The 12,861-nt window shown below is 37.8% G+C and overlaps 1 protein-coding gene across 1 annotated transcript; it reads right to left on the bottom strand.

Moving 5' to 3' along the window:
• Positions 1-4,590: 4,590 nt before the first annotated feature.
• Positions 4,591-12,083, bottom strand: LOC127794684 (uncharacterized). Its single transcript, XM_052325931.1, has 9 exons — positions 11,600-12,083; positions 11,462-11,540; positions 11,076-11,241; positions 10,059-10,337; positions 8,746-9,977; positions 7,936-8,195; positions 7,693-7,824; positions 7,505-7,584; positions 4,591-5,073 (listed from the first exon to the last, which is right to left on the bottom strand). Exons 1-9 carry the CDS (start codon positions 12,081-12,083, stop codon positions 4,591-4,593), a joined length of 3,195 nt encoding a protein of 1,064 aa, XP_052181891.1.
• Positions 12,084-12,861: the final 778 nt, after the last annotated feature.

The following is a 12,861-nucleotide window of genomic DNA, read 5'->3' as shown; positions in this document are numbered from 1 at the left end:
CATATATACATACCACATCCTTAAATGTTATGCAAGGAAGACATATACATGCCACTTCAATATTAGAAATCATTATCATCACTATGTGTAATATAAGGAATGGAATTGTTATCGTCATCTGATACTTGTATATCAACTAGCATACCGTCCTCATTAGATTCTTCAGAAGAGTAGTCTTCATCAGATTCTCCTAACTCTACATGTAAGGGCTGATCAATGTTGATTTCAACATGATTATTAATTAAAGCATCTTCCTCGTCACAGCTCCCTTCCACATTTCTTTGACCCATGTTATACAAATCTCTAGGTGTCATCTTCATAACAACGTGCCATTCTTCATCAAGAGGATAAGCCATATACCACACTTGTGATGCTTGAGTTGCAAGTATAAAAGGTTCGTCTGTTGGTTTATTCTCTTGATACATTAAACAATTAAAATTTACAGTTATGAAATTCAAACTGTCAACCTTTATCCCTCTGTTATTGTCAACCCAGTTCCACTTAAATAAAACAAATTTGAATTCATTAGAGTACCGTATCTCAACAACATCTGTTAGGACTCCATAGAATGTAACATCACCACTGATAGGATGTTTATCTTTTGAACTAGCATAACTTTCAGTGTAATACCCCATGTTCGTGTAAGCTGCCACGTAATTTCGATGAGTTTAAGATACCGAAAAATTGATTTTATAGCAATTTCAAGTACTGAATCAACTGCAGGGAATGCCTCGGAGTGAAATTGTCTAAGGAAAATTATATGGTCTCGACGAGCGTATCGAGATAGGATTTATGATATCGAAAGAAATCGGATCGGGAACAGTTTTCGGTACAGCTAAAATACAGTTACTAATTAGGCTGTAAAACCGAATCATTGTAGGAGACTCCCGAAAAATCAACGGAACCCTAAGGGGGCTCCGATTTTGTGTAATGAGTAACCCTTCAGTGGTTTTAGGATGAAACGACAGCCCGATGAAGACATTGGGACAAAATCGTTTAAATCGAGTGATATTATAAGAAAATTAATTCAGCATTTGAGTGGTTTTCAGTATTTAAATGCAATTTAATTCAGCATTTGAGGGGCGTATTTTGCTATTAAGAAATTGTTCAAGTGATATTATGAGAAAATTAAGATTTAAAGCATAATTTTATATATATTAATATAATATAGGATATATAAATATATATATATATGTATATATGTACACGCATGGCAGAGGCCATGCCTTTGTAAAATGCAGCCCATACCTTGCTGCAATTGGCCACGATTTATGGAGTAATTCACGCAAAAATCTAAATCTCCAAATCTTTGCCACGCCGCTCTGCAAAATTTGGAAAGCTTCGCACGCAATAGGTAATGGCGAGATGATTCGGTAGTGAGATGGGGGAGCGTTCGGTTGCCTATAAATGGGCAATGAGCTTGATCGAAGAAAGGCAACAAAGTCGAGAGCAATGCGAAAGGGAGATCGAGAGAGAGGGAGAGAGTGAGAGCTGAAGCCAAATGGTGGCTGAAGGAAGCAACAACAAGCGGCCATGGCCGCGAACAGCAAGCTGCGGCCATGGCAGCTCGGTTAAAGGCAAGCAGGGGGGGCACGACGGCATCCAGCAAGGTCGGTGGGGTCATTTGAGGCTCGAGAAGCGACCGGCGATGGCGATGGAGGCCGAAGGCGGCCAAAGTGGCCGCAAGCTCGTTGCGGCAGCCATGGCCGCGAGCAGCGGCTGGGCACGGGGTCGCAGGTGGCCGCGAGGAAGACCGCTGGTGGTGGCAGCCGCGATGTGCGGCGAGGGCGGCCGCGGTAGGCGGTGGCGACGGTAGCGGTGGCGGCGGCGGCGGCGCACGGCTGGTTCGCAAGTGCAGGCGCGGTGAAGAAGAAGAAGAAGAAGAAGAAGAAGAAGAAGAAGAAGAAGAAGAAGAAGAAGAGGAAGAAGAAGAAAAAGAAGAGGAAGAAGAAGAAAAAGAAAAGAAGAGAAGAAAGAAAGAAGAAAAGAAAGAAGAGGAAATGAAGAAGAGAAGTTGAAGGTGCGTGAAGGGAAGGAGGAAGATGAACAGTAAGAAGAAAAGAGAAAAAGAAAAATAGAAAAGAAAAAGAAAGAAAAGGAAAAGAAAGAAAAGGAAGAAAAAGAAAAGAAAATTGGGAAAAATACCGAAAAGTCCTAAAAAAATCCTAAAAAATAGGAAATGAAGATGTAATGATATTCCGGAGATTTTGGTGAAAAACAGCCCGGGCAAGCGTTTCAAGGATAGGGCACGCATACCGAGGAAATCCGATATGCTAAGTTAAGGTGAGTAAAATTTCTTAGAAAATTCCAGAAATTCAAGAATATTATTTTATGAATTATCGTAGTGAAATATTTGAGAAAATATTTTAGAAATATTTAATCTGGATTTATTGAGAAAAAATAGGAAGAAATAGAGAGAAAATTATAGAAAATGTCAGAAATTATGAAAAAATAGGTTTTAATGTTTATTTAAATAACTATGGTGATTAGGGTGCTTTGAGGAATAAGTTGAAGTGACTTGTTGAATTTTGAGGTTGGCACGCAAATCGAGGCAAGGCACGGATATCGAGGTAACCCGATAAGCTTGAGAAGGTAAGTGGTACTCCCCAATTAAAGTTAGTTTTATGGAAAATTCTTGGTTAGTAAGTGGTTTATGTTTCCTCGAAAATGTTTTCATCATATTGACATGCCCTGATATGAATCCATCACGTAGACTGCATACATGACATGACTATGAAATGCATAAATACACGTTGATATCATTGATCACTCGCATATGAGGCCGTAGGGAGTACGAACTGGCACCGCTGCCTTACCAAGGGTGCACCCATACACCTCGGCTTCGAAAGAAGGGGGCCGCTAAAATGGTAGGTAGCATGAGGGGTGCAGTTGACACCTACGATGAAAGACATTGCATTCATACACGAAATATGTTTTCTGTACCCTTACTTAGATGATTCATCATCTAACTTGGGCTTTGCCCCTAGAATATTCAAACGTTCCAGGTGGAGATTGTAGCAGATACGAAGATAAATGAGGCATGAAATGGCACTTAGCTAAGTGTATGAGAAATGAAATGTATGTAACGTAGCCCCTGTATTTAAGTTCTGCTACTTTAGATCTTGAACGTTTTGAGGAATGTTGAAAATGTAAGAATTTATTTATGATTAATGTTAAGATATCAAGTTTCGATCTTTGCTTCCGCATTTGATGTATAGTGATTACCTCTCGGGATAAAATGTATGGAAATTCTGGGACGAGTTTCGAGGTATGATGTGATTTAGAATTAAGTAGAAAAGAAAAAAAAATTATTGTCCCGGAATTGTCCCAAGTTTATAACGCGCCCATAAAAGCGGGGCGTTACATTCAGTATTTGCAGTTAGTAATACTCCACTGTTTTGAGTCATTCTCCTTTCTTAACGCCTTGTGTGGAATTTGAATCCATTTATGATGTACCCACAATACTTCCATACCCATGAGTGAGGCCCAACAGCTAATGTTTTTACTTCATTGGGTACATTGTGACCACTTACTTGCAATTCATAAACTTGTTTTGTAACATGCTTATAATTAGTTACGCAAATAAATAAATGCAAATTCTATATTAGATGGTTAGACATGGTTGTTTAGGGTGTGGTGGCAGTATGTTAAGACGTCACTTACATGTTTTTTAAACCATGATAGGAACTTTTCACGGTGCTTTTGTGTAATTTCACGATTGCTAGCACCTCTTCTTTCCAATCTAATAGATTGTAAGTGTGTCCTACATTGTATGTAAATAATAGGAATTATGAAATTAAAGTACAATTTTGATTTTTTTATTATGAAACAAAATTGATCAACCAGATTAGATTATAATAATCTTACTCTCGTTAAGACGAAATCGTACTATAATTTGCTAGCACATAACGATGGGCTTGCTGTAATACCCCATGTTTGTATGAGGTTGCCACGTAATTTCGATAAGTTTAGAATACCGAAAAATTGGCTTGATAGTAGTTATAAGTACCGAATCGACTGTAGGGAGTGTTTTGAAGCTTAGATTTCCAAAGAAAATGATACGGAGTTGATAAGCATCCCGAGATAGGATTTATGATGTCAAAAGAAATCGAATTAGGAATTATTTTCGGTACTGCTAAAATACACCTACTATTTAGGCTGTAAAACCAAATTGTCGTAGAGAACTCCCGAGAAGTCAACGGAAGCTTGAGAGAGCTTCGATTTTTCGTAATGAGCAACCTTTAAGTGGTTTCGAGATGAAACAATAGCTCGGTGAAGACACTGGGGCGAAATCGTCATTATCGAGTAACTTTAAAATTATTAATTTTGCGTTTTCGGTATTGTAATGCAAATTAATTCAGTGTTTGAGGGTATAATTGTAACTAAAAAATTATTCCAATGAATTTAGTATAAAATTTGAGGTTTAAAAGTATAAATTTTCTTATGTAATATATAGTATATATATATATATGTACACATGGGAGAAGCCACGCCTCTGCATTTCAACCCATGCCTCTGTAACTTCAAACCCATGCTTTGCGCTTTCTAGCCATGCCCTGGAAATCATTATGGTTGTATTTGGAGTGGGTTTCACGCAAAGAAGGATGGGTAAAAGGCGGTGAAAATGGCTATAAAAGGGGAAAATGAAGAGTGAAGAGGTAGGGAGCTCGAGCTTGGCTGAGAAAGGATGAGAAGTAGGGAGATTGAGAGGGAGCTGGGTGGCAGTTGAAGGCGGTGAGTTCGCGGCAAGCAGCTATGGCGGAAGTGGCCGTCGGTAGCCATGCATTCCAGCTGGTTGCGTGAAGCTCCAACCATGGCAGCTCGAGCGCGAGACAGACTAGCAGCAGGCCAACGCGAAGCAAGCGAACAAACTAGAGAGGCGGTGTCGGAGGCCGGTGTAGCTGCTGGATAGCCGAAGGCGGCCAGGTTGGGCATGGAAGCTGCTGCAAATTTGTAGTGTGCAAGGAGGCTGTCGCGGTGATGGCGGCTCGCAGCAGCGCTGTGCGTGCAGCAGGGGAGGCTGCCGTGGGCGGCGGCAAGGCCGGAAACGCGACAGACGGCGGTGGGCTGAAGCTAGTGCGTTGCAAGTAGGAAGAGGAAGAAGAAGAAGAAGAAGAAGAGAAGAGAATGAGGAAGAAAAAGAAGAAGAAAAAGAAGAAAGAAAAGAAAGAAGAAGAAAAGAAAAATAGGGAGTTGCAGGCGTTCGCACGGGAGTAGGGGAGCTGGAGGTTAAAGATGAAGAAAGAAAAGAAAAGAAAAAAAAGAAAATAAAATGGAAAAAATATCAAAAAATCCCAGAAAAATCTCAAAAAATAGGATTTGAATATTTATTAATATTCTGGAGATTTTGGGAGAGAAAATGGTTCGGACACGCGTTTCGAGGATGTGGCTCTCATACCGAGAAAGCCTGAGAGGCTAAGTTAAGGTAAGTAAAATTTCTTAGAAAATTTCATAAATTTAAGAATATTATTTTATGAATTTTCATAGTGCAATATTTGAGAAAATATTTAAGAAATATTTAGTTTGAATTTATTGAGGAGAAAATAGGAAGAAATAGAGAGAAAAATAAAGAAAATGCAAAAAATTATGGAAAAATAAGTTTTAATGCTTATTTAATTAAATAAGGTGATTAGGATGATTTGAGGCTTAAAGTTGAAGTGACTTGTGCAAATTTTGAGGTTGGCACGCAAATCAAGGCGATACACATATTTTGAGGCAATGCACGAATATCAAGGCAACCCAATAAGCTTGAGAATGTAAGTGGTACTTCCCAATTGAATTTAGTTTTATAGAAAATGCTTGGTTTGTAAGTGATTTATGTTTAAAAATCCGATCCTCGGGAATGTTTTCATCATATTGACATGCGTTGATATGTGTCCATCACGTAGACTGCATACATGACATGACTATGAAATGCACATGTACACGTTGAAATTATTGATCACATGCATGTTGTCCATTGGGAGTATGAACTAGCACCACTACTTTACCAAGGGTGCACCCATACACCCTGACTTTGAAAGAGGTGACCGTAAAAATGGGAGTAGCAGAAATGGCGCAGTTAACCCCTACGATTAAGTAAGACATTGCATACATACATGATAAAACATTTTGTGCCCTTACTTAGATGATTCATCGTCTAGCTTGGGATTTGCCCCTGGAATATTCAAACATTCCAGATGGAGATTGTAGCAGATACGAGGATGAATGAGGCATAAAATGACACTTAGTAGAGTGCATGAGGAATTAAACGTATGTTATGTAGCCCATGTATTTAAGTTCTACTACTTTGAATTCTGAATGTTTTGAGGAATGATGATGTATAACCTTATTTAGGGTTAATGTTAGTTGAGAACTTATGCTTTGTATTAAGTTATGTTGAGGAATGATGATGTATGAACTAAATTTCAATTAATGTTAAGGTATCAGGTTCGATCCTTGCTTCCGCATTTGATGTGTATAATGATTCTCTTTCGAGAAAAATGAATGGAAATTTTGGGACGAATTCGAGGAATGATGTGGTTTAGAATTAGTTTGAAAGAAAAAAATTTATTATCCCAGAATTGTCCTAAGTTATTACGCGCCCTGGAAAGCGGGGCGTTACACTTGCTATAATGAAATCTCATCAAATGTGACTAATTTCCCTTTTTTTGGGATAGGTTGACCATGTGCACCCTCATAATTTTGAACTAGCCTATTAAACTTTGTTTCCACGCCATCCAAGTACTTTGCACAAAAGGTCAAACACTCTTCTGCCAAGTAACCTTCAGCAATAGATCATTCTGGATGACTTGTAGTCCTTACATACTTTTGCAACGTCAATAAGAACCTACATGATAAGTTACATTGTCAAGTAAATCCACAATATTTACTTAAAAACGAACAAACAAATTCACAAATAAAAAAAAATCATGGCTTAATATACCTCTTGACTAGATACATCCATCGGAACATTACTGGTCCCGCAATTTGGACTTCGTCAGGCAGGTGAACAACTAAATGCTCCATTATATTGAAGAAGCTCGGTAGAAATATTCTCTCAAGGTGACAGAGCACCAATATAATGCGTGACCTCAATTGGTTACACTAGTCTATTATAATATTTTTAGAACACAACTATTTAAAGTAATTGCATAGTTCAATCAAAGTTTTATTGACATACTTCCTCTTGAACACCCTCCTAATTGCCAATGGATGAATCCTTGAATATCATTGGGAAAACATCCTACATGTTAAAAATGCACTCTCTTAACTTTCTAAATGCAATCACTCCCCCACACTTAAAACTTACATTATCCCTAATGTAAGGCTAAATGCAAGAAAATGGCACAGAAAAAAAATAATGCATATGAAAAGAAAAAGAAAAAGGGATAGAGAAAGCAAATCTGATCATCTTGGGTTGCCTCCCAAGTAGCGCCTTTGTTTAACGTCTTTAGCTAGACTTTGTCACTTCTCAATCTGTATAAGTTGGACAATCCAAATTAATTTGATTAATATTGTACACCTGAAAACCTTCATAAAAAGGTTTCAAGCGATGACCATTGACCTTAAAAGTTTTACCAGTGTCCAAGCTTTGTATTTCAACTGCACCATGAGAAAACACATTAGTAACAAGAAAAGGTCCTATCCATCTAGAACTCAATTTACCAGGAAATAATTTTAATCTAGAGTGATAAAGTAGAACTTTCTGACCAATAGAAAAATGTTTCTTGGAGATCATTTGATCATGGAAGGCCTTTATCTTTTCTTTGTAGATCCTCGAGCTCTCATAGGCATCATTACAGATTTCCTCTAACTCTTGTAATTGTAATTTCCTTTGTGCACCTAATTCATCCATTTTCATATTGCAATATTTGACAGCCCAATATGCTTTGTGCTCTAACTCCATCGGAAGGTGACATGGTTTGCCAAATACCAAACGGTAAAGAGACATACCTATAGGATTTTTGTATGCTGTTCTGTAAGCCCAAAGTGCATCATCAAGCCTTAAACTCCAATCCTTCCTATTTGGGTTGACGGTCTTCTCGAGTATGGATTTAATTTCTCTGTTGGATACCTCAGCTTGTCCACTTGTTTGTAGGTGATAAGCAATAGAGATGTGGTGGGTAACATTGCATTTCTTTAATAAAGTGGCCACCACTCTATTGCAAAAATGAGTCCCGCGATCACTGATCATAGCCTTCGGTGTCCCGAACCTAACAAAAATATGAGATTTGACAAAATCTACAACCACTTTAGCATCATCAGTCTGGGTAGCCTTAGCTTCTACCCACTTTGAAACATAATCCACAACAAGAATGATGTAAACATTATATAAGAAGAAGGGAAAGGGCTCATGAAATCAATACCCCACACATCAAATATTTCACAAACAAGAATAGGGTAAGTGGCATTTGATCTCTGTGCCCCATGTTTCTTGTTTTCTGACATTGTTCACAAGACTTGCAAAACATATATGAATCACGGAACAAAGTAGGCCAAAACAATCCACACTCTAATATCTTATGGGCTATTCTCTTAGGACCAAAATGTCCTCGATATGCATATGAATGACAAAATGTAAGAATGGATGGAATTTCTTGCTGAGATACACACCTGCGAATAATTTGGTAAGAACAGTGTTTCCACAAGTAAGGGTCATCCCAAACATAATATTTAACATCACTTTTTATTTTATCTTTTTGAGCTCTAGACAAGTCATCTGGTAGTGTTATAGTAACTAAATAATTAACTATATTAGGATACCAAGGGACTGTCTCTTGAAGAGAAAAGAGATACTCATATGGGAAGTTATCCTGTAATGGGGATGGCTCTTCACTTGTGGTTAATCTACTGAGATGATCAACAACCAAATTTTCTGTACCTTTTTTATCACGTATCTCTAGGTCAAATTCTTGTAGCAAGAGAATCCATCGAATGAGTCTAGGTTTTGCCTCCTTTGAAAACAAGTACTTGAGAGCTGCATGATCAGAATAAATAATCACTTTAGTGCCATTCAAATAAGAACAGAATTTTTCCAAAGCAAAAACAACAGTTAAAAGTTCTTTTTCAATTGTGGAATAGTTGCTTTGTGCATTGTCAAGTGTCCTGGAGGCATAGTAAATGGCATAATGGGCTTTTCCAACTTTTTGTCCAAGTACAACACCAACTGCATGATTACTTGCATCACACATGATTTCGAATGGAAGACTCCAATTAGGTGGCTGGATAACTGGTGCTGAAGTCAGCATATCTTTTAATTTGTCAAATGCTCCTTTGCATGCCTCACCAAATTCAAAAACCACATCTTTTTGCAATAACCTACATAGGGGTTGAGTGATCTTGGAAAAGTCTTTGATAAAGCATTGATAGAATCCTGTATATCCAAGAAAAGAGTGAATTTCCCGCACATTTGTGGGGTAAGGCAAAGATTTAATAACTTCTATCTTAGCTTTATCAACTTCAATTCCCCTATAGGATACAATATAGCCTAGAATAATGCCCTGATCAACCATAAAGTGACACTTCTCATAGTTCAAAACAAAGTTTATTTCTTTGCATCTTCTAAGCACTTTTGTGAGATTAGTTAAACATGCATCAAAAGAATTACCATGCACCTCTATGATGCTCTCCACATAATCTGAAAATATACTAACCATGCACTTCTGAAATGTAACAGGAGCATTGCAAAGTCCAAATGGCATTCGTCGATATGAAAAAGTTCCAAACGAGCACGTGAATGTAGTTTTCTCTTGGTCCTCTAGTGCAATTGGAATCTGATGAAAACCTGAATAACCATCAAGACAACAATAATGAGTACGGCCTGCCAAACGTTCAAGCATTTGGTCAATAAATGGGAGGGGGAAGTGATCTTTCCTAGTTAATGCATTTAACTTCCCATAATTGATACACACCCGCCACCCGTTTTGAACATGAGTAGGCACCATTTCACCTTCAGAATTTTTAACCACTGTTATACCTGTTTTCTTTGGGATAACCTAAACCGGATTCACCCATTTGCTATTAGAAATTGGATAGATCATACCTACATCTAGAAGTTTTAAGATTTCTTTCTTTACCACTTCCATCATGGGTGGATTCAATCTACGTTGGGCTTCTCTAGAAGGCTTGCAATCCTTTTCCAGTAGTATTCTATGCATGCATGTAGAAGGGTTTAATCCTTTAATATCGGCCATGGTCCATCCAATAGCTTTTTTATACTCTCTAAGCACCCGAATTAATTTTTCTTCTTCCAAAGTAGAGAGCTTTGTGGATATTATCACTGGAAGAGTTTCTCCTTCCCCTAAGAATACATACTTCAAATGATCTGGCAAGAGTTTCAATTCCAATTTTGGTGCCTGCACCACAGAAGAAAAAAGTTTTGGGTGAGAAAGAGGTAAATCAATTTGAGACACATTATATTTCACAGGTTTAAGTGACTCCAGTTCATGGATTGCATCTTGCAAGTCAGAATCCAATACAAACTACTTCATAACTTTTCTAATCCTTCAAGAGTGAAGTTCTTGCAAAGTGCAATTTTCAACTTATCATCATCAAGAAAATTAAAAATTTCTTGTGCTAAAGGGTCAATAACATCCATAACATAAACATGGGACACATCACTAGGATATCTCATGGCTTCATAAATATTAAATTTAATAATTTCACCATCAAATTCCATAGTAAGAATTCCATCATGCACATCAATTTTTGTTCTAGATGTTTTTAGAAATGGTCTCCCTAATAAGATTGGTGCTAGATTAGATGAGTCATCTTCTTCCATGTTAAGCACATTAAAATTAACAGGAAAAACCAATTCATTAACTTGAACTAAAACATCCTCAAGAACTCCCTCAGGATACACATTAGATCTATCAGCAAGTTGAATAATCACACCTGTTTCTTTCAAGGGACCAATATTCAAAGATGAATAAACAGAAAGAGGCATAACATTTTATTGAAGCTCCTAGATCTAACATTACTTTCTCAATCCTAACATTACCTACTTTGCAAGGGATAGTGAACATACCGGGGTCCTTGCATTTGGGAGGTAATTTCTTTTGAAGGACAGCTGAAACATTCTCTCCCATACTTACCTTCTTATTACCTTTAAACTTCCTCTTGTTGGTGCACAATTCCTTGAGAAATTTAGCATATTGAGGCACCTGTTTAATTGCATCAAGTAATGGAATATTTACCTCAATTTTGAGGAAGGTTTCTAGGATTTCCTTATCCTCCTCATCTTTCTTAGATTTATTCAATCTGGTAGGAAAAGGAGGATTTGTCACTAATGTCTTAGGTTATTCAATATTAAGTCCTTTAGGCTTGTCAGTTTGAGGTTGGGGAACAACTTCTTTTTCAGCTTCTTCTCCTAAAATTCTTTGCTTCGTCTTGCTGGGTTCTTCCAACTCCTTACCACTCCTCAAGGTGATTGCACTAGCATTTTGTTTTAGGTTAACAATAGTTTGTGAAGGTAATTTACCTTGAGACTCCAACCTGCTCATTGAAGATGCCAATTGACTTACTTGATTCTCTAATTGGTTGATGCTTGTTCTTGTTTCCTGTTGAAATTGTTGTGTGTTAGTTGCTAGTGATTTAACAATTTCTTCTAGAGACATACTTGAACTTGAGGAAGGTTGTTGTGGTGGAATATGTGGTCTAGGATGGTAATGTTGGAATTGTGGTCTTGCTCCATAACTAAAGTTGGGATGATCCTTCCACCCTGGATTGTAGCTATTTGAATAAGGATCGTACTTCCTTTGTGGTGGGCTTGGGAATCCTCCAACTGCATTGGCATGCTCTAAAGAATCTTCTTGAAGTGTAGGACACATCTCCGTTGGATGACCAGTAGCAGCACAAATTCCACAAGCTTTAACTTGTTGCAAATTTCCTACAGCCAATTGTTGGACAAGAGAAGTTAGATTGGATATTTGATTTTCAAGGGAAGATATACTTACCTCATTCACCCTTCTCAAAGGGGTGTCTTGTCTGAATCCAAACTGTTGTGAGTTAGCAGCCATAATGGAAATCAAATCTCTAGCGGCACTAGGGGTTTTATTCACTATAGCACCTCCCCTAGCTGCGTCCATCATTTTCCTCTCCATAGGTAGTAGCCCTTCATAGAAATACTGAATGAGGAGCTATTCAGAAATTCAATGTTAAGGACAGCTGGCACACAATTGTTTAAATCTCTCCCAATACTCGTGAAGGCTTTCTGTTTCTTTCTGCCTTACTCCACATATCTCTCTTCTGATGCTAGCAGCTCGTGAAGTAGGGAAAAATTTATCAAGAAACAATCTGACCATTCATGTCCATGTAGTTACAGAACCTAGAGGTAACTAAAACAACCAATCATTTGCAGTATCAGCCAATGAGAATAGAAAAGCATGCAATTTGATCTATTCTTTAGTCACTCCTTGTGGTTTCAGGCTTGAACACACCACGTGAAATTCCTTTAGATGCTTGTGGGGATTTTCATTCTCACGATCATGGAATTTAGGAAGCAAATGGATCAAGCTAGATTTTAATTCAAAATTTACCTCTAAGGTTGGATACTGAATGTAGAGCGGCTATTGGTTCTCATTTGGTGCAGCGAATTCCATTAAGGTTTTTTTTTCATTGGCCATCTCTTGTTCTGGTTCAGTATTGCTAGATGAATCAATTGAGTCCACTGGTAAATCCAATTTGGGGGATGAAGATGAAGATACTTGTTTGTGCAATTTAGTTTCCTTCCTCAACCTTCGAGCTGCTTTCTCAATCTCAAAATCGTATTGGAGTTCACCTGTATGAGAAGAACGAGGCATAAAATAAAAAAAAATAAAAAAATAAAAATAATAAATCTATTTGACACCAATCCCCGGCAACAGCGCCAAAAATTTGATG

This window comes from Diospyros lotus, chromosome 2, assembly GCF_014633365.1.
Source record: "Diospyros lotus cultivar Yz01 chromosome 2, ASM1463336v1, whole genome shotgun sequence".
NCBI classification, from domain to species: domain Eukaryota; kingdom Viridiplantae; phylum Streptophyta; class Magnoliopsida; order Ericales; family Ebenaceae; genus Diospyros; species Diospyros lotus.
The sequence above is the reverse complement of the archived record's forward strand: the minus strand, read 5'-3'. Positions and strand labels throughout refer to the sequence as shown.

What these genes read in the sequence shown, in the direction of transcription:
- LOC127794684 (XM_052325931.1), bottom strand. Translation starts at nt 12,083, where the DNA reads ATGGAGAGGAAAATGATGGACGCAGCTAGGGGAGGTGCTATAGTGAAT. An exon ending in ACAACCTTCCTCAAGTTCAA is followed by an intron (nt 11,541 to 11,599) that starts GTATGTCTCTAG and finishes CAATTTCAACAG; the next exon opens with GAAACAAGAACAAGCATCAA. An exon ending in ATCCACCCATGATGGAAGTG is followed by an intron (nt 9,978 to 10,058) that starts GTAAAGAAAGAA and finishes AATCCGGTTTAG; the next exon opens with GTTATCCCAAAGAAAACAGG.